A 22077-nucleotide genomic window follows, 5' to 3' on the forward strand; every position below is an offset into this window, starting at 1 on the left:
CTAGTAGACTAGTAAAGGGATTAAAGCCTAGAAATACCTGGGGATGAGAAGCTCAGAGTTACAGCACAAGGATATCAAGGCCTGCCTGACCGAAAAATACCACCAGAGACTCAGAAAGCCTGCTGAGAGGGCAAAGTTAAATGAAGGGAACACAGTTAAAGCCATAAATACCAATGCAGTCTCAGTGGTAACATACTCCTTCACGATCATAGATTGGAATAGCACCAAGCTGGAGGATATCATGAGATAGACAAGGACAATGATGACCAAGAGCTGCCAAGGTTACTCAAAGTCAGCCGTGGAAAGAGGGACAATAGCTTGGAAAGAGGGAGGAAGGGGCCTGATAAACCTAATCAAGCAACAGGAAACAGCAATAGCTAACCCGATGGATTACTTACAGAAAAATGCAGCAGCACTCTACCAGGACATCATGATGATAGACAAGCAGCATACCACAATGAATTAAGCGAGGAGTCCCCTCCCACCCATGCAACACAAATGAAGCTAGAAATATGGGCAAAGAAGACATTATAGGGCAGACACTACAATGACCTCCATCAAGATCACATATATAAAATGGCTACCAATGCATGGCTCACTAGTGGGATGCTCTTCCCTGAGACTGAAAGATTCGTGCTCATCCTCCATGATCAGGTAATGAACCCCAGAAACTATGGAAAATACATCACCAAGGAGCCCTCAGTGTCAGATGATGCATGTAGACAATGATGCCACCTAGCCTCAGCTTGCAAGGAAATACCAGTTGATCAAAGAACGTGCACCATATTACAAGTATGAACCCAGGCAGTACTAGAGACCCCAACCCATAATCTGTACTGGCGTCAGTGTATTCATAATGCATGAAAACCATTCTGTGTGTGGTTCTACCAGCATTAGATTGACAGCTTTTGATCTCTGGGCCTTTTTTGATTGAAGCTGGGTTTATTCAGGGTGGTATAAGTAATTGTCAGGCTGGTAAAAGTATTTCTGCCAACAATCAACTTTGGGCTGAAGAAATTCCATTCATTGTTATAATTCTGGTACTAGCAACAATTATTATCAGCACGTAGGCAGGCATTCTTCTTGTTTATGGAGAAGTTACTTTTGTTTTGCACATCCATCAGGATAGAATTGGTTTCATGTTTGGAAAATTATATGCTTCCTCTGCTGGAGGATTTTCTCTTTCAACTAGCAAATCTGTTTGATAGATAACAGTGCACATGCTCATTTTAGGTAGACTCCCCGACACACTCAGCACACCAAATAACATGATAAATTGAACAGGCCTTGGAAACTCTGTGGCATTTGAATGTGAAGATGATGGACTTTTCCACTGGGAGTATTGCTGCTTTGTTTTTGGTTAATAACCATAAACCCAGCTTTGCAAAGGGAAATTTCTGTTCACACAAGAAAGTTAGTTTTGTTTAAATTCATCACTAAGCAAAAAGGGCACAAATTTTTCAGCAGTCCAACTCATTTTTAAATTTTCAGTTAAAATGTGTCAGCATGTACCATACAATAGGCCTAGCATGGCACAAATATCATTAACCATATGCTATCTGTTCTCAAGGGTGCACTTTTTCGACATTTTTATCTGTCTGACTCGATGATCTGAGTGCCCAAAATCCTCAACTGAAGTTTGGTCACTGGAAATCCAAGTTTATGACAAAATTTGATGCAAATTTCCAGTTCCTTAACATCCACCATCTTATTTTGCTACAAAAATGGCAAGATACACTCAACCTAAACACACTTAAACACCAATTGCACAAAAGCATACATCCTATTGCTAAACTCACTACATAAAAGTGCCAGGTGTCTACATTTCTATGTAGACACTTTCTATGGCAAATGTTTTAACCTGCAGATTTCATTTCATTTAATTATTTTTTGCAACATTTTTTTTTTTTAACCGTAGTTTCACTGTAATGAAATTTTGTTACGAAGAATATACTTTGTTCACTTGTATGAATTGTTATACGCCATATCTCTTTATTTACTAAAATAAACAACATATAAAAAAAAAAATTACAGACTTACAGGAATAAAACTGTTCAATTCAAATATGTAATACTGCTAAATTTTGCGAGGAGGTATGGTTCTTGCTAAATGCTCATTGAACTTTGTGCCTTTCATTGTGATACCTACCTCATCAATTTGATAGGAGTTTGTTTTCAATTTCCTAACACTTTAACAGCTGAGAAAGTTTTGTTTACAGTTGTTTGAGTGAGTTCAGAAAGCAGGAAGAAGGGGGAAAAAAAAAAATCCTGAATGTGGAAAAATTAATTTATTTGAAATGTTCCAAGTGTATGTTCAAGAGAAGGTAACCAGCAATTTATTTTAATAACCACTATCAAAATCTTTTTCTGAAACATTATGCATTATAAACATTATTAATTTTTATGCCTTAAAAAAACATGACTGCCCAGTAAATTTTGTTAATTATTTCTTTGTTAGTTTTCTTTTCACTTTCCATTATTATTATTATTGTTGTTGTTGTTATATTATTTTTCCCTGATTGGGTGTTCCACCCCTTGATGGGTATTGTTACCAAGTACACAGTGTGGTTGTGATGTCTGGTGTTACTTTTGGTCGTGGAACTCTGACTATCCTACATGTAGACATGTATAATATCTTCTGTACAGCGGGCTCCGGAACATTAGTTCAGCTCCGCTATTGTGCTCTGTGAAATGGCCAGAAACGTTGTGTTTGTGTAGTCTGTGTATTGTTATGTTGTTTCTGGTCACTTTGCCACCGGGAAACCCAGGATCTCTTGCAGAGTCTACCCAGTGCCCATTTATACCACAAGGAGGTGGGGTCACAACTATGTATGTCCCTAGTCCCATGGAAGTTGATCATTGCAATCTTTGTCTGCCCTAGGAAGAGCGAAGTTCCGCACCCACTGGAGGTAGTACTATACCAGTGGGTGCCAGAAAAATCCCATATCCCGCAGCTGCCCAAGCTGAGGGTACCAGAAAATAAGTTTAAAAAAATAATAAATAAATAAAATAAATAAATAAATAAATAAATAAAATAAAATAATAATAATAAATAAATAAATAAATAAAATAATAATAAATAAATAAAATAATAATAATAAATAAAAACAAAACAAAAAAATTTAAAAAAAATAAATAAATAAAAATAAAACAAAAAATAAATAATAAAAATAAAACAAAAAAATAAATAATAATTAAAATAAAAAAATAAAACACAAAAAAGGGAAAAAACAAATAAAGTAAATAAATAAAAAAATAATAAGTACAAATAATTAATAATAATAATATTTATATATATATATGCTTGAAAAAAAAAATGAAAAGTGAGGTGGAAGATGGAAGAGAGTGACAATCTTCGTGTTTTTAGTGCTATACCAGTGGGTGCCAACAAAATCCCATACCCGCAGCTGCCCAAGCTGACGGTACCAGCAAATAAATAAAAAAAATAAATAAATAATAATAAATAAAAACAAAAAAAATTAAAAAAATAATAATAATAAATAAAAATAAAACAAAAAATAAATAATAATTAAAATAAAACAAACAAAAAAGGGAAAAAACAAATAAAGTAAATAAATAAAAAAATAATAAGTACAAATAATTAATAATAATAATATTTATATATATATATGCTTCAAAAAAAAAAACAATCACTCTGTCCGGGATCCCGGACAGAGTGATTGTTGTCTTTACTGCATCTCTTACAGTTGATGCATTTTGGGTCTATTTGCTTGTTGGGGAAATCGGCGTAGATATGAAATCGATTGGTAATGAAATTATCTTACGTTAACGGAAACAACGCAATTGATTTTCAACTAAATTTTTTTTTGGAAATGATGCAATTGATGTCACATTCTATTAGGTGGCTGTTAGATTTTAAATAACACAAATGATGTCACTTCCTAAATGGCGCTAACTATGCTAACTCAGTCACTAACACTGATTCGTTAAAGTCAGTAGTTGATTCAGAAGAGTAAGTTCATACTAAGCTATGGAAATGACATCACTTCCTAAATGATGCTAACTCAGTCACTAATGCTGATTTAGTAGAGTAAGCAGCAGGTAGTAATATTATGCAGGAACAAAATGCAGACTTCAATAAAATCTTCTCAAAATTTTGATCAACATCAACCTTCTAAGTAAAGAAAGTGTACAATATTACAAGTATGAACCCAGGCAGTACTAGAGACCCCAACCGACAATCTGTACTGGCGTCATGTCATAATAACAGCGTAGCAGCAATAGGAGTTTGTTTTCAATTTCCTAACACTTTAACAGCTGAGAAAATTTTGTTTACAGTTGTTTGAGTGTGTTCAGAAAGCAGGAAGAAGAAAACCTAAAAGGTGTTCTCCCAGAGAACACCTAGAAGAAACACCGGACATAACAACCACCCAGTGTACTTGGTAGCAATACCCGTCACAGGGTGGAACCCCCAATCAGGGAAAAATAATATAACAAAAATAATAATAATAATAATAATGGAAAGTGAAAAGAAAACTAACAGAGAAATAATTAACAAAATTTACTGGGCAGTCATGTTTTTTTTTAAAGCATAAAAATTAATAATGCTTATAATGCATAATGTTTCAGAAAAAGGTTTTCTGTAGTGATTATTAAAAGAAATTGCTTGTTACCTTCTCCTGTACACACACTTGGAACATTTCAAATAAACTTATTTTTCCACATTCAGAAATTTTTTTTTTTTCTCTCTCTCTCTTCTTCCTGCTTTCTGAACTCATCCAAACAACTGTAAACAAAATTCTCTCAGCTGCTAAGGTGTTAGGAAATTGAAAACAAACTCTTAATTATTAAATTGATGAGGTAGGTATAACAATGAAAGGCACAAAGTTCAATGAGCATTTAGCAAGAACTATACCTTCCTGCAACATTTAGCAGTATTACATATTTGAATTGAAAAGTTTTATTCCTGTAAGTCTGTAATTTTTTTTTTTTTTTTAATATATGTTGTTTATTTTAGTAAATATAGAGATATGACAGTATAACAATTCATGCAAGTGAACAAAGTATATTCTTCTTAACGAAATTTCATTACAGTGAAACTACAGTTAAAAAAAAAAGTTGCAAAAAATATATAAATGAAATGAAATCTGCAGGTTAAAACATTTGCCATAGAAACTACAGAAAGTGTCTACATAGAAATGTAGACACCCTGCACTTTTGTGTAGTGAGTTTAGCAATAGGACGTTATGCTTTGGTGCAATTGGTGTTTAAGTGTGTTTAGGTTAAGCGCATCTTGCAATTTTTATCTTGCAATCTCCAAAAAATCCCATATCTTTTTGCCCAATTGCACTGCTAGCAAACATGGGCGAATTCTGAAAGGGCTAACGGCAAACCGCCTAACAAATCTGTTCCAGATCAAGAACCTCATATCCTGATCCCAATATGGATTTACCCCTAGTTGCTCGTGTAAAGATGCACTGGTGAACTTAGTCCTACACATAGAAACTTCAAGTTCAAAGTAACAGCTGGCGGTTTCATGACACAGAGGGGGCCTTTGACAATGTTTGATGGGAGAGTGCCCTTGAACGTCTCTGCAAAGCAGCCTGTCTGTTGCACCTCTATTGGCTATTCAGAAGCTATTTCCAAGATAAACACATCACCGTAAGATCCAAACACAACCAGGTCAACAGGAACATTCAGCAAAGCTTATCACAGGGGTCAGTCCTCAGTCCACATGTCTGGAATATTGTTTTACAGGACTGGCTCATGAACACCTTTGAAAACAATAAAATAATTGCCTTTGCAGATGACCAAAAAGAAACAACCTCAAGATCAACACAAAGATCACACCAGCAAAACTAATATGACGATCTTTGTCGGCAAGCTAGACATCAGAAGACCCCCCCCCACCAAGTTAAGATAGAACAGACAAAATTCCCCACAGTCATCCAAAAAGTTCTAGGAATAGTAGTAGATCATAAGCTATCCTTCTTTGCCAATACTATGCATCTAAACGGCAAAATCAAAAAATTCTCAGCAGAAATAATAAGAATCTCAAAGAATGATTGGGGGCTCTCCAAAAGAACACTTATTATATTACAATGCAGTCTTCCTTCCAATCACCATCTTCCTTCACTCCTGGAGCATGGTTCCATAAGGCAATCCACTGCAAGATCAGGGACAAACTCCAATCAATACAAAGGAACATCATCTTAGCAACACATCGTTTCTGTAGAACTGGCTCCACAGCAGCAATGCAAGTAATAGCAAGAACTTTTCCCCCTAGACCTATTCCTAATCTTCAAAGACCTATACTACTGGTTGAGAAGGTGCATCCCAGTTAGAATCCTAGATATATATACAAATAAACTTAGAAGTTGACATGAAAAAAAAAAGAAAAAGCTTGCTGCTTTAATGAGCTACTGAATCTAAGGCAAACTAAATGGGACACGGCTTTGGTTGGGGCCACAACTAGGTGCTTTCTCCCAGACGTCACATTTGTAACACCAAAAATAGCCAAGACATGGCTCTCACTTAGCTTAGACACTTCTTTCCTGTTAACTGGGCACGGATCCTTAAACAAGAAACTATACCTATTTTGGCTTGTGGACTCCCCTGGATGCAGTTGACCAAATGATTAAAACACCATTGAAATTGACAGCGGTCCAGACTTCAGCAAGTGAAGTCTTCAATAAAAGGAAACAACTTATGGCAGCAGCCAACAATTACAGCAGGAAGTCAGGTTATTCTGATACAATTGCCTGACACCAGTACCTAAAACACTATTCTGCAACAAGTTTGTTTATTTTTCTTTCTCCTCACACTCTGCTCTGGGACTGGACCTCTTCCTGGTCCCAGAGTAGCAATACCACTCGCCTCTTACTCTTTCCCTCTTGTCCTGTGCAGAATGAAAACTTTTTTTTTTTTTTTAAATCTCTATGCTGGCAACCATGGGTGACACTCATCTCATCTCCTTTTTTTTTTTTTTTTTCATTATTATTATTATTATTATAATTTTGATTTTTTTTTTATCACGATCTGTTCTTGACTGGGCTCCTCAGCCCAGGGAAGCTTATTCACATCCTCTCTCAAATTTTTTTTTTTTCTCCCTCTCTTGCATCTGTCCTGGATTGGGACTTCTCTAGGCCAAGAATGTCCCACTCCTCTCTTCCTTCGATCGATTTCATATCCTCCCAGGGAAATTCTTTCCTCTGGGAGGAGGGCCAGCAGATAGTGGGGTAAGCCTTGCATTCCTGCTGATAGAGAAAAGTACCAGTAAGCAGTCCTCCAGGTGATTGCTGCTTCCAGGTGATCAAAAGGAGACTCACTCTCTCCCCCCTTTCTTTTCATCTATCTTCACCCCCATGCGGAATCTTCGTGTGAGGATTGATTTTTTTTTTTATAGTACAAAGTTTGTACATACATATGGCCTTACACCTTGACAGAGTCTGTAAAATCTGAACAGAGCAACGAGGTGCAGATGAACTTATGTTCTAGGAGCTGCCCACACACAAAATACATACATACACTAACTAGCTGATGAAGAGACACCTCAATCCAAATGCTTCTATTTTATTGCTTTATATTTATGTATTTTATAGCTTTTATTTTGTTTTATATCTGTTTTAGTGCTTTATTTATGTATATATTTATTTATTTATTTTAATGAAGTTTAATTTAAACCAGTATGATGGTTGTTACTAGAAATTATAGTGAAAAGTAGCCTGATGCTCAAGGTCTGTTTTCTAATATGAAATTATTGCACATTTGTATTCTGCAATGTATATTACCATAACACATATGATCACCAAATTTACTAATTTAAAGAAAAGAAATTTACATTTTTTTTTTTTTTTTTAAATCTAATTTTAACAGTTTTTATAATTTTTTTGAGAAAAGAAAAAGACAGATATAGAAACAGTGGGACAGAGAAAGGACAAATCAAGTAATTAAAAAAAAAAAACAGATTTTTAATCATAAATTCAGAGTTGGTAGCAAGAATACAACATCCATAGATTGTGAAAACTGTCAATAACTTAAAGGTAAACAAACTGCAACATAATTCAAGAGTTTATCATTAAAAAAAAAAAAAAAAAATTGCAGCAAAAAAATGTAGAATGTTCAAAAACCTATTAACCAGAAAAAAAAAAAAAAAATTCCATCAATGCAAGGTGATAAACAGAAATTGTTTATCACTTTGCCAATTTCCTTAGGACAGAAGCATGCAATAATCATGAGCATGAAAGTGCTGTAACATTGGCTCTCTCTCTCTCTCTCTCTCTCTCTCTCTCTCTCTCGAGAATTTTGTTGCAGATTTTATAACCAAATTTAAATGAAAGTTAACTATTAGTTGTTTTAATTGATGATATAAAGGTGTCAACATTTCATATGTGGAGTGGCATATGCACATCTTTGAATGTTTACATTTTTCTAAGCATCACAAACATGACATCATAAACATTACAAAGTCACAACTGCAACTTTTTAAACAGGGGTTAACTTAAAGCATAGGGTCATCAGCTATACATGAAAGGAATCATACAGTAGTGGACAAAAAACTGCATCACCTTAAAAAAAGTAACGTTTGTAGGCATTTTGTTTGTCACAAAGCAAAGATATTGCATCAGACAGTATTGCATCAACTGTTTCTATAAATACGGCATTGGAAGGGTATTCATGCTCATTAGTATCCTGTTTTGTGGAGGTGTAAGCATGGCTCCATATGTTCAGTTGACAGCAAGAAAAAAATGTGTAGCTGTTGTCGGTCCCAGGAATGGCTTTCTACACGTGCTATCGCTGATAAAATAGGCTATTACCAGTCAACAGCATCCCAGGTGCTGAAATTAAAGCATGAAACCTGTGATGTGAAGTGTGAAGAGAAGACCTGGATCAAGCCATAAGAGAGTGACTACGCCTTCCCAAAATCGATATTTGAAAAGGCTATACTTTTGTAATCGCCATGCTTGCACTCCTGATCTAAAACTGGACTTTGAGATGGCCTCTTGTGTTCAAACAAGTGCACAAACTATCCAAAGACTGCTTTCAGAATGTGGTCTGCATGCCTATCAGCCCAAGAAGCCTGTGTTGACTCAACAAACGAAGAAGAAGCGACTTGCTGGGATGAAGCGAATGTTTCATGGACAAAAGAGCAATGGGAACAAACGAAGAAGAAGCGACTTGCTGGGATGAAGCGAATGTTTCATGGACAAAAGAGCAATGGGACACCATCATCTTTTCTGACAAATCAAAATTCAACCTGCATGGCTCAAATAGGAAGAAGACGAAAATCGGAGGCATACCATTCTGACTGCATAACACCGACTGTAAAGTTCCCCGCTGGTCAGATGATCTGGGAATGCATTACAAGCAAAGGGGTGGGGTGAATTAAGTTTACTAATGGAACGGTGAATGCAGAAACCTACACTGCTATCTTGGAGGAGTGCCTGAAACCCATTATTAGGGTCACCACACAGATACCTAAAATTGCATTTTTCAACAGGACTCAGCACCTTCCCACACAGCAAAATTGGTAAGTATTATGCTATTTAGATTTAATGATGAGTTTGTCTTCTTGACTCGCAAAGTGTAAACATATTTAAACTAATGTTTTTCCCTTAAGGTGCAGTCATACCTGAGTCATACCATTACAGTGTTGGACTGGCCTGGCAACAGTCCAGATTTGAACCCAATTGAATATTGCTAATATATAATGTTGTTTAAAATGGCTCAGAAGAAGCCAAGAAGTAAGATTCAGCTGCAGGAGAGCATTGTAAGGGTGTGGTAACACTAAATTGGGCAACCGTTATCCAGAAGTTGATTAACTCTATGCGAGATCATTGCAAGGCTGTAACTGCAACTCAAGGAGGAACAAAAAAATATTGAGTACATATTTTGCTGATTTGCAGTACACAATACTATTACATTAACTTGTAATTTCAGGTTGTGCATGTAAATGCAATAAAATGTATGTTTGGTTGACATGATTGCCATTTGCACAATTTCTCATATTTCCATTAATTACACATTTTACCCTTTGGGAAGAAATTTAGAGGAGTCTTTTTATTGGATTTCATTCAAATCACGTGGAGTCTTTTTATTGGATTTCATTCAAAGAGATATATATCCCATCTAACAAATGCATTTCGAATATTCCTGCAACCCACAACACTGCAAAACACATTATTTCCAAAATTCACAAGTGATGCAGTTTTTTTTTCTCCGACACTATACAACAGCAAACATCATTCCTAACTAACATGCTGTATTCCATTCTGGAAAAGTCTTTTTTTTTTTTTTTTTATCCTTATAGAATGACAATGGTTAGGCCATATAAACAAAGAACTGTCCATATTTTAGCATGTTTGAATAATTTTTTTTTGGAACAGAAAACATTTTTCTCTCCACCTCTACTGCATTCTTTGAAACAAAGATTTCAAATTATAGAGTAATTATCTTGATTCTTTGATTGACGGCACCCTCAGAATATTGTGTTTTTACTTTCCACTCTATATAAAGATATATAAAAAACATACTTTTCTTATGGGCATTTCACAAGGACATAGCATATTTTATTTGACCCTGAAATAACATACCCATAAAATTAAGGAGCTGTACGTGTTTACCAAGATATCAAATTTACAAAGACAAAAGTTATTGAAAACAGTTAGAATAACATAAATGACATCATGCAATTATAACAGTAATATTAATAAAATAACAATACGTATAAAATTGACTTCAAGATTTAGAATAACATAAATGACATCATGCAATTATAACAGTAATATTAATAAAATAACAATACGTATAAAATTGACTTCAAGATTTATATGTGCCAATTATTTGTGGTAACTTGAAATACAGCTCATCCTGCACATCAAATAAAAAAACTATTGGCAAAAGCTTATGGATTCACCCGCATATATACACAAAAATAAGCGATACAATTTTACCTTAGGTGGAGGAGGAAGAGCTACAGCACAACCTTCATAAGCATTATACATTAGTTTTTCTAGATGTTCTGTCAGATCAAGCACCAAATGGACTCTTAAAAGGTCACTTTCAGGTTCTAGAAAAAACAAAGATATTATTTCTAAAACAAAGCAACAGGCAGATAAATCTTATCAAGTAAAAAAAAATGAAAAAAAAGAGGCAAAAAAATTAACAAAATTTTATAACAGAAGAGGAAAGTGGGGAAACATTAAGTGGAAGGAAAAAGGAATGTTGTGGGAAATGGAAAACATTATAAGACCAGGTTGCAGGACATGGCATGTGAATTAAATTGAGATGGGGAAAAGGGAAAAAAAATATAGCAACAAGCATTCAGATGAAAGATCATTCAAAGAAGATGCAAATGATTCAGACGAAGACCCTCACTTTCGCAGTCCGTCTCAGGCTTCGGACTCATCTTCTGACTCACAAGATGTACCCTCTTCAAATAATGAAAATCAAACTATGCCTCGACCCGATTTACAATATGAATTCTGAGCTTGAGCGGAATAATGACAAGAGAAAGATGAGTAGATCACACATTGTAAAACCAGATGAATGGGGGGGAAATAAAGAAAAATAGCCGTCTTCAAAAAAAAAAAAAAAAAAACCATTTACACACATTCATTCCTCTAAAAGTTTGTCTAGTTCCTCCTTGAACTTATTTAAGCTATCAACTTTCTTAACAACAGATGGAAGTTCCAGCAATTTTCCACCAGCTGGCTAAAATAAATTTTTGCACATCTATTCTATAACTGTCTTTCCTCAATTTGAATTTATGCCCCCTCAGGTGCAGAATCTGAGCAAGAGGAAGAATCCCATCAGCACTGAGCTTGCTCACACCACTCAAGGCCTTATACACCTCGATCAGATCACCTCACAGATGCCTAGTCTCCAGATGCTGCAATTTTCAGAACTTAAGCCTATCTTGGTAACAGCAAACCTTTGTTCCACTCACTATTCTCGTTTCCCTTCCCTGTACTCGTTCTAGTAACTCAACTTCTTTCCTAAAATGAGGCTTCCAGACCTGTAAGCTGTACTCAAGGCACAGCCTGAGTACAGTAGTGTGTATACTTTACACCCACTTGAGGTCAAAAATGTAAACTTCAATGTCCATAGAAAATAGGAGAAGAAATCAAATGCCAAATATTTGAAAATTATTGGGGGACTCAAAAGCATCACAAGACAGCGTGATTTCATAACTAGCAACATGGAAAATGTGAAACCTTCTTATCACTACCAAAGGCCAGGAAGTAATCGACTTCTTAACAAGTGATTCCATTTTGAAATTGAAGAGAAGAAAGTTAGAATATGTAAACATTTTTTAAGCCAACACTTGATATTAATGACCAAAAGTGGAACAGGTTTTGTTACCGTCAATATTAAACATAGTAAGCACAAGACATTAGATCCTACAGTAAAACAAACAGTAAGAGACCACATTAATTCCATACCAAGAAATGAAAGCCATTACCTTTGTCAACAGACAAATAGAGAATTGAGGGAGGCAAAACATCAGCTGACTTATACAGGGACTACAATAAAGAAAACCTGCCTTATGCATGTTTAACATTGTATACCCACACTTTTAATCACAAGTTCAACATTTCTTTCTTTCTTCACACCAAAGGACCAGTGTGATTTCTTTTATGTACTGCCTACAAAAATGCGGAAAACGAGGGAAAAGAAGCCTAAAAGGAAAATTAGGATGAACATCAAAAAGAAAAGCGACTTACCCAAGTAGAGAAAGAAACTGACAAGGAAAAGGGGAATGAAAAGTACAGAGTCATTTGTTACGGCCTTCAAGCAGTCTTGCCTGCCCCAAGGGGTGATATTTCTTTATTCTATTACAAATCTAAATTAAACTGCTATAACTTTGCAATTTCAGAAATTAAAAGTGTTAAATTGCAGTGTTTCTTCTGGCATAAATGTGAAGGTAATTGGGGCCACAGAAACAGACATTTGCATTTACAAATATTTAGAAGAGATTGCCAGATCTGTGAACAGTACTAACTTTGAGATTACCTTCTCTACAGAGACAAATGCAGTGGAGAAATGAAAAATAAATTCACAACATGGATACATGCATGCTGTATCCATGTTGAGTATTAAGTCCATCACTCACAAGTTCCTAATTACAAGACATATGCAAAATGAAAGGGATAACATGCATTCTGGGATAGAAAAATCCATAAAATAAAGCAATAATAATGGGGACCAATTTATATTCCTTGGCAGTAGGTTACATTAATAAGTGCAGTGAAGAAACAAGGGAATATGTAAAAAGTAAATGAAATGACACAAGACCATTTCATTGATTTTAAAAATGTTTGTCAGCATTATGAGAACAACTTTTCAAAGACAGAGGATAATAAAAATGAAAAGTTAGGCAAAACCAAGATACTGAAGGTTGAAAAATGTAGTCCCAGCACATTCCTCAAAAAATTGAATAAACAAGAAGACTAAAAAAATTGTGACTAACAAGAGACATGAGTTGTCACAGGGTAAAGCTATCATAGTGAAATCAGCATACACCACAAAGATACAAGTTTCAGCTATCATGGACCTTATTAAAACAAATCATATCCCTAAAAGCTACAAACTGTTTTATGTTTCGGCATTCAAACTTCAACCTTATTTTGATTATTAAGAGAATTATTGTTTTTTTTTTTTTTTTTAAATTAAAATTACATTTTTTGTTCATATAAAAATATATTTTCAATGCTATTTTTTTCTAAACTATTTTAAAATGTTAATTTTTCTGTACATTTCCTATTTTAAAAGTGTCACAATTAAAAAAAAAAACATAAATGATAAAAGTGAGACAACTCAAAGTCATCATCGTGGTATGCCCTCTAGTCATGGTAACACAAATTTGAAAATATTTATAATATATATTGGAAAGTGTTATTGCACTTTATCAATCTGCTAATTTTTTTCTAATCTATTAATGCTCACAATTGAGATGAAACCTTATCTGATTTCTTTCTTTGTTTTCGCTTTTCCGAGAAATTGCATTTTTTCAGTTGTGTCACTTTTCCATACAATGTGTGACACATTCTTTTGCAATTAAAAATATATTTACACATCTAAATTTAACTGATTACATATATAAATTTAATTTAATATCTGAAATGTAGCTGTAATTTTTAACAAAATTTCAGCTAATTGAAAATTAGTTTAACTAACTTTCATTTAAGTTAGTCATAACCCCCATATATTCTTTTCATGTTGGACAGACAACCTGTGTAGTGGAGACCTGCTAATTTTCATAAAGTCGGACAAAGGCTAACTTATTGTGATTTTCTCTTGTAAAGGATCTGTGTTCTCATTTTGGATTTAGAATAAATGGTGTGAATTTAAACCAAATAGGATAGTGTAGCCTACTGAGAAGTATTTTTGGAATATTAAATTTTAGAAATTTTATATTTTAAGTCAGAAATTCTCTTACCTGAGATTTATTCAAGAATGGCTGCATCTGGGTAAGATGTAATTAGAATAGTATTGAAATGAAATAAACGTAGAAAGAGGATGAAGGAATAAAAGCAAGCTTTGATCGTAAATCCATGCATGGAGAAATAATTAGAAGTATAAAGAGAGGTGAATTCCAGAAGTTTGATGGGGGGGGGGGATTTTCATTTATACCATTTTCAAAAGGGAGTGAACATGTGTCAAAGGCCATATTTATAGTCCAGGGTAAAAATAAGGTCTTCGCTCCCCTTATGCAGTTTATTATAAATGCAGCAACGGTGGCTGGGAACCTTATAGGTGCCCCTTGAAAATAATTTTCCTACATTAACTGTCAATCAATGATTAACATAATAAAAAATTCAGACAACTGTTATTATCAAAAATTTTCCAACACTTAAAATTAAAAAGTGAAAAATTAGACAAAAAAAAATTTAATTATTACCTGGTAGAGATGATTTTGTAGCTTCATGTTTGCAATACTGTTTGGCATAACTTTTTATGGTTGCTGAGGTAAAAAAAAAAAAAAAAAAAATTATTCTTGTGATAATGAAAATAAAAAGCATTTAACAAGAAAAACAATTGCAAAAAAATCACTTTTTTATAAAAAAATATATTGTGTATCAACATTTATTTTAACTGCAAGCATTAAAAAATCAATGAAGTTAAAAAAAAAGAATAACACAGATAACATCACAGACACCATAGAAATCATTACAATAATTACATGCTGGCCAGGCAGCCACTATTGATATACCATATGCTATTATTAAAATAAGACAGTTAATAACAAAAAAAAAAGGTAGAATACAGAACTTTAGTGCCGCCATATTGAAAAGTATGATACATTAAACAATTGTAATAAATAAAATGCAACAATCACAGAAGATATGAAAAAATACAAAACGAGATGAATCCATAAGCAATTTTGATAAACTACTTTTTAAGTAAAAAATAGTGATTTAATGAGTAGTACTGTAAAGTTCGTAGCCCACTATGTAGCAGTGTATACCAATGAAATATCTGATTTATGCATACTATTTTTAAATACAGCCTCCTCAAATCTGCACACATTTATTCCAACTATACTACTCTATGTTCTAGTTATCTCTCTCTTGTAGGATGATTTTCAAGACCTGAAGAAAAAATTCTTCCATAGCTGCTTTACAGACAAGTTAAACTTAAGATCAAAGAAAAGACAGAACTAAAACAGATCTGTGAATAAGGTGAGCTTGACTTAATTAATACCCACACTGATGCACTTTGGTGTCACTGTGATTGCTGATGTGCGAGTGGGAGCACTGTCTTCGCAAAAATAATCAATCAACACATTTCTTTTAGAATTGATATCTCATCCTGTTAACCTACTGTAACAAGTCTGCCATTATTACCCATTTAAAATGATGCATTTCCATCACTTTTCCAATCAATGGAAATGCTCCTATGCTGTTTGGAGTCACGAAAACCAATGTTTCTTTAGAGCCACGAAAAATAATGATTCCACTGCTTGTATAGTTGCTATGACTCGGTTGTTTTATAGGGTTAGCTGCATGCCTAATACACAGTTCTTAAACCCCACAAAAAATCTTCCAGATCTGTTTTGTATATTCAAACTGAAATGGCCTGTGGTCTGATTACTCCCAGAAAATCATGAATATGGTGGTGATCATATTCTGGTTGGTCATTTATCTGATTGTTTTTTGTGTCCTTTCAAGTTTTTAACTTAGACTGGAACTGAAAGGTTATCACATCTGGATAAAATAGTTAAAAGATTATGAAGCAAAAGAGCCTTCCAAAAAAGAAGGGAATATCTAGGATGTTAATCATCCTAGATATTTATTAAAAGGTAATTGTACCTTTTAATAAATTCAAACTGTCTTTATGGTTAATAGAATGGGCTTTATATTTGTTATATATAAATGTTAAACTGTTTGAAAAATATTGTTCAGATTCTGTGATGCCTCATTTAGCACGAGCATTGAGTGACCATGGTTCGAGATCATGTGATTACTAAATGCAGTGCTGTTTCTTGTATTCCCTCCATCTTTTGAATTCCTCTAACTTTTCTGTTTATACTCCAGGATGACCTGTGTATCCAGGAGTACAAAGAAAATACTTAATTTTTATTTAGGAAAGCAATGGTTTTGTCTGTTATTTAGAAATTCTTGCATGCTGATACTTATAATATTAATATTATAATTATAAGTATATTAATATTATAATATTAATATACTTATAATCCAATTTCCCCCATTATACAGCTTCTACAAAACTGTATGTGATGTTTATCTTTATAAAACAAAACCACTGGTATCTTTTTTTTTTTTTATCTAATCAAATTCCACTGTATTTTTTTAAATGCTGAAACTCACCTGGTTATAGATTTCTGTAGAATAATTTTGACACGCGCGTTTTCAATCATTCCTGGATTTCTCACTACTAATTAACAGTGAGAAAGCCAGGGATGGATAACTTGAAACACTCTTTCTCCTGTACTGTTTTCACTACAGAAGAATCAACATTAAACTCAGCCACGATACATTAAATTTTCAGGATTAGGGCAGTTTGGTTTCATCTGAGAAAGTTTCTTGTAGATTTAGAAAACAGCATGTTTACTGATACTAATCAAGTTCACACTGCCATATTATTATACACTGTTATTTGTTTCCAGGAGAAACAGACTTAGACCATTCTACTCCATTCTGTAGAACTTCTATATACACTGTGCTGCCACTTTATTAGGTACACTTACCTAGTAGCGTGTTGAGCCTCCTTTAGCCTTCAAAACAGCCTGAATTCGTCTAGGCATGGATTGAACAAGATGCTAAAAACGTTGTGTAGGAATGGAGTACCATGCAGACGTGAATGTGTCACACAGTTCCTTGAGATTCGGTGTAGGTCTGCAACGAACAGCCCTTTCAAGTTCATCCCAAAGATGTTCAATAGGATTGAGATCTGCAGACTGAGCGGGCCACTGCAGCAAAGAAGAGTCATTCTCATGTTCCTGGAACCATTCCATAGTGATTCGGGCTTTGTGCACTGGTGCATTATCCTTCTAGAAATAACCATCTGACTGAGATGGTTATTTCTAAACATGAACGGATGAACTTGGTCAGCAACAATGTTTAGGTATGATGTGGCAGCATTCAGACAAGAATCTATGGGTATCAACGGACCCAATGTGTGCCAAGAAAACATTCCCCACACCATAACACTGCCCCCACCACTTTGCACAGTAGTCGTCAGACGTGACAGGTCCATGGATTCACGTTGTTTTCGCCAAATTCTGAGCCTTCCATCAACATGATGCACCAGGAACTTCGACTAGTCAAACCAAGCAACCATTTTCCAATCTTTGATAGTCCAGTGCCGGTGTTGCTGTGCCCAAAGGAGGCGTGCTCTCTTGTTCTTCATTGATTACAAAAATACACAATGTGACCATTTTCCACAAACTGCGACTAGTGGTCTGTTGCGTCTGTGCAGCAAGGTTGTATTCTGACGTGATGTGCGACATTGTGGCTCACCCGTTTGCTTGCACAATTCTAGCCATCCTCCTCTAACCTCTCTCATCAACAAGCAATTTTCTTACACAGGAGTGCCGTCGAGAGAATGTTTTCTGTTCGCTGCACCATTCTCGGTACACCCTAGAAACTGTGGTGTATGAAAAGTTCAGGAGAACTGCCGTTTTATAGATGCTTTGTCCAGCACGTCTTGCACCTACTACCATGCCATGTTCGAAGTCTGTTAGATTACTCATTTTCCCCATTCTTGCTATGGTTTGTATGCTTAACTGATTTAAAAAGGTTGTTCTGCTGCAGTTATATCCACAACTGTAGTCATGTGACTAGCAAACACATGTTTATCCCACAACACATCCCTGTTGTGGGACAAACCATTTGTCTGCACAACATGGATGTACCTAATAAAGTGGCAGCATAGTGTAAGTATATGTTAATGGGACAATTTATATGTGTAAACTGGCCTGAAAAGACAAAGAATAACCATCCATTCACATCAGATCAGCTAACTAGGGTGCCAACTGAAGAGACCTTTACAATTTGTTCACTTATTAATGGCACTTGAATCCAGACCTACTGAAATGAACCCAGACCTTTATCTGACAAAACCATGCTGTCAGATAACACACATAACAGGGTGACCTGTTGACAATTTATCTGGGAGTGAATACATGGAAAAACAAGCACCCCACGACAGTTTTGGAAATCACAAACAAAGAATGGTAAAAGTGAAGTTTCCTCTGGGCTTGAATTTGGGATTAGTATGAGATTATGTAAAGTTCAGAGTCATTCTGAGAAATTTACCTTAAGTGCTTTCTGCCAAAAAAAAAAAAAAAAAACCTTCATGTGAGTTCTGATAAAGATGTCTGTCAAGTCTCTAACAAAATCCAAATTTCGGAGCAAGGATGAAAGGCAAAAAAACTATGTAAAAGGTAGCAAGGAAATGTGTTATGCACATAATATACAGTCAAAATCTATGAAAAATGCAAGTCATTGCAGTGTTGCCCAAGTTAGCTGTTTCAAAATTAAAACTTAATAAATTCATAAAAGAAATTAATCTACATTCCACGCTTTCCTTGATTTCAGTATTTTTTTAAAAATTTCTTTTAGTAAAAAGTAAAAAAGTATAGAGTAGCAACCCAAATTTCCATCATGCATTATTTATTTTATTTTATTTTCCTGCTATATCTCTTAAAAATTTCATGTTTTTTTCCAAATGGATTCTGCCAACTGCATTTATAATATGGGTTACATAATCATTCATGATTTTTACAAGGTTTTCTTTCGTTATAAACTGTTTCATTTAGTTGCATACACAGATTTGAAAATAATCTGTTTTACTGAATTTTTCCTCAAAATTTTTTTCTTGAAATGAAAATTACAAACCACCACACTGATGATAAATGTCCCCCAAAAAAACTTACACTTAAAAATTTAATATATCAATTGGAATATCTATTAGTATTCCCACACACATCTTTATGGAAAAATCTGAATACCTTACAGGCAGAGTAAGGTGGTAACATGATGGAAATATATATTTTTAACATCATACATTAAAAAAGTGTGTGTGTGTGTGTGTGTGTGTGTGTGTGTGTGTGTGTGTGTGTGTGTGTGTGTGTAATAACAATAATGAGACTGACACAGAAGACTGGTTTGATGATTCAGAGGGCCAACCAGTTCCTTGCCACATTAAGAACAAAATTCATTTCACTGCACAGATTTCCCCCCCCCCCCTTCAAATTATGTTCTTTTTGTTGTTGTTTTCAAGATGTTGCAGGATATAATTCTAAGTTTGACCTATATTTAAACACTTCAAATTCAGACAGAGAAAAAAAAAAAAAGTGAGATGCTGCAGTGGACTTCAGTACATAGCAACATACACTGCATTTACTCTAAGGTAGTGGTGTCCAACCTTTTCCTGTACAAGGGCCATATTCAAAGTTAGATTTGTTGTGGGCCGCACAGAGCAAGTCAAGAAAAAAACTGACACATTTTCTATATCTTGTTACTCATAAAAGGAAGTTTCTATTTTTATGCTACCGTTTTTCCTTTTCAAGCTATACAAAGGGTGCTAGAAAAGTTTTGCAATACAGCTTTGTTTATTTAATTTTTTCAAAGTAATTTCCTCTACATTCAATACACCTCTCCATCCTCCGAAACCAATCTTTAAACCAGTTCTGCCAAGTTTCACTAGGGAGTAAAGCACACTCGTTGTCCCAAGCCCGTAGAAGGTCCTCATCACTGGAAAACCGCCTCCCTTTTAGCTTCATTTTCACATGCGGGAACAGTGCAAAGTCGCAGGGAGCAAGGTCTGGACTGTAGGGAGGGTGCTCGAGAAGTTTCAGTCCTGTCGTGGTCAAATATTCGGTGCAGGCTTTGGCGCGGTGAGCTGGAGCATTATCGTCATGGAGGTACCAGGTGTCCATTCTTGACTTGGGCCGCAGGTTCTTCATAGATCCAATGACTTTAGGCAGGCATTGTTCAGTATACCACTTAGCTGTGACTGTCTTCTGCGTGTCCAAAACGACACGTTCCACAATTCCACTCGATTTGAAAAATACAGCTATCATTTTCTTCTTTACAGATCGGGATTTTCTGACAATTATGGGTGTGTCGTCATCATCAAAGACCCAAACTTTGTTTTGAGCCTTGGTCGGCAGATCGTAATAGTACAGCCAAGTCTCGTCACCTGTCACGATGTTGTTCACATACCGAGATTGTCCCTTATCAAACTTTTTTAACATCTCCCGGCACCAAGTCACACGTCGTGTCATCTGCTCTTCAGTCAGTTGATGCAGCACCCAGAGAGAACAAAGTTTCTTCACGTGCAAATGATCTTGCAGAATCGAACAAATTGCTGGTGCATTTAGGCCCAAAGTATCCTCTATCTGTTGGTAGGTCACTCGCCTGTTTTCGTCAAGCATTTTCCTCACAGCAGTAACGTTTTCCTCCGTAACTGACGTTCGTGGCCTTCCCGGCCTCTCAGAATCCTCCAGAGTGAAATTTCCCCTTTGGAATTCTCTATACCACCTGAATATCGTTGTACGATGTGGACAATCATCATATAGTGCAAGAGTCATTTCTTCTAAGCACTGGTCTATGGTTAAACCACGCACGAAATTATACTGCAAAACTGTCTTATCTCATTTCGTGACCACGATGCCATCGCAAGCACTTTACACTCTCACTACTAATGAATAACTGAGCCCATCGACTTGGTGCGGCGGCTACTATGCACGTATGAACATGTCTCAACATGCAGCAACAAGCAGCTTCCTGTGATTCATTGTTGCGTCATATTGCAAAACTTTCCTAGTACCCTTTGTATATAAAAAAATGCAAATTCCCAGCACTTTTAGGTGCAACAAATCTGTCAGTGATTTATTTTTTAGATTTTATTAAAAATATAAAAATAGAACTTATTTTTGTTTTTTGTTTTTTAAATACTTTACTTTTGTTTCTCTTTGAAATACTGTACTTCACTTTTGTTTTAAAGAAAATACTTTACTTTTGCTTTTAAATGCTCATTTTAGAAAATTAACAACCTGAAAATAATCATTGCTTTTCACTATTAAAGTGAATAAATAAATATAATGATAAACCTAAAACTGAAATATTTGAAAATTTTATTAAGTACAATACACAATAACATTTACTGGACAAAACTTAACATTTAATGAGATGACTGATGAATTTTGATTATTCAAAATTTGGTTTGAAATTCATGATGCCAATCTCAATACATAATGAAGGTTATGTCCTGATGGTATTTATCAATGGAGCTCCAGGTCCTGATGGATTTCTCCACTTGTTCTCAAAACCTGCGGTCCTGAACTTACTCCTGTTCTATGACACCTTTATTCACTTTCTTATTCCAAAGGTGGTTTTCCTTCTGCTTGGAAATTTGCTCATATCTAAAAAGGGTGACAAATCACTCCCATCTAATTACTTCTACTCTTTCTAAAGTAATGGAGAAATTACTTAACCATCAACTCTTAAACTATCTAGAAACCTTCCGTCTGATCAACAATTGCCAGTATGGATTCCGTCAGTGTCGATCTACAGGTATATGATATTCTGCATTTGCTACCAATTTATGGCCAAATTCAATGGAAAAGTTCGGTGAAACACAATCAGTT

At 35.0% G+C, this 22077-nt stretch overlaps 1 protein-coding gene across 1 annotated transcript in view; it reads right to left on the reverse strand.

Annotated features, from left to right (window-relative positions):
• nonC (serine/threonine-protein kinase Smg1) overlaps positions 1 to 22077 on the reverse strand; it is a 1411261-nt gene that overhangs the window by 936077 nt on the left and 453107 nt on the right. The window contains exons 21-22 of the mRNA XM_090378365.1: positions 14863 to 14925; positions 10913 to 11028 (exon numbers count right to left, since the gene is read on the reverse strand). Of these exons, the coding sequence (XP_090234491.1) occupies positions 10913 to 11028; positions 14863 to 14925 (179 nt within the window). The remainder of the gene's footprint in view (positions 1 to 10912; positions 11029 to 14862; positions 14926 to 22077) is intronic.

The sequence above is a fragment of the Mastigoproctus giganteus genome, chromosome 7 (genome assembly GCF_048544385.1).
Source record: "Mastigoproctus giganteus isolate SK-2022 chromosome 7, ASM4854438v1, whole genome shotgun sequence".
Classification (NCBI taxonomy): domain Eukaryota; kingdom Metazoa; phylum Arthropoda; class Arachnida; order Uropygi; family Thelyphonidae; genus Mastigoproctus; species Mastigoproctus giganteus.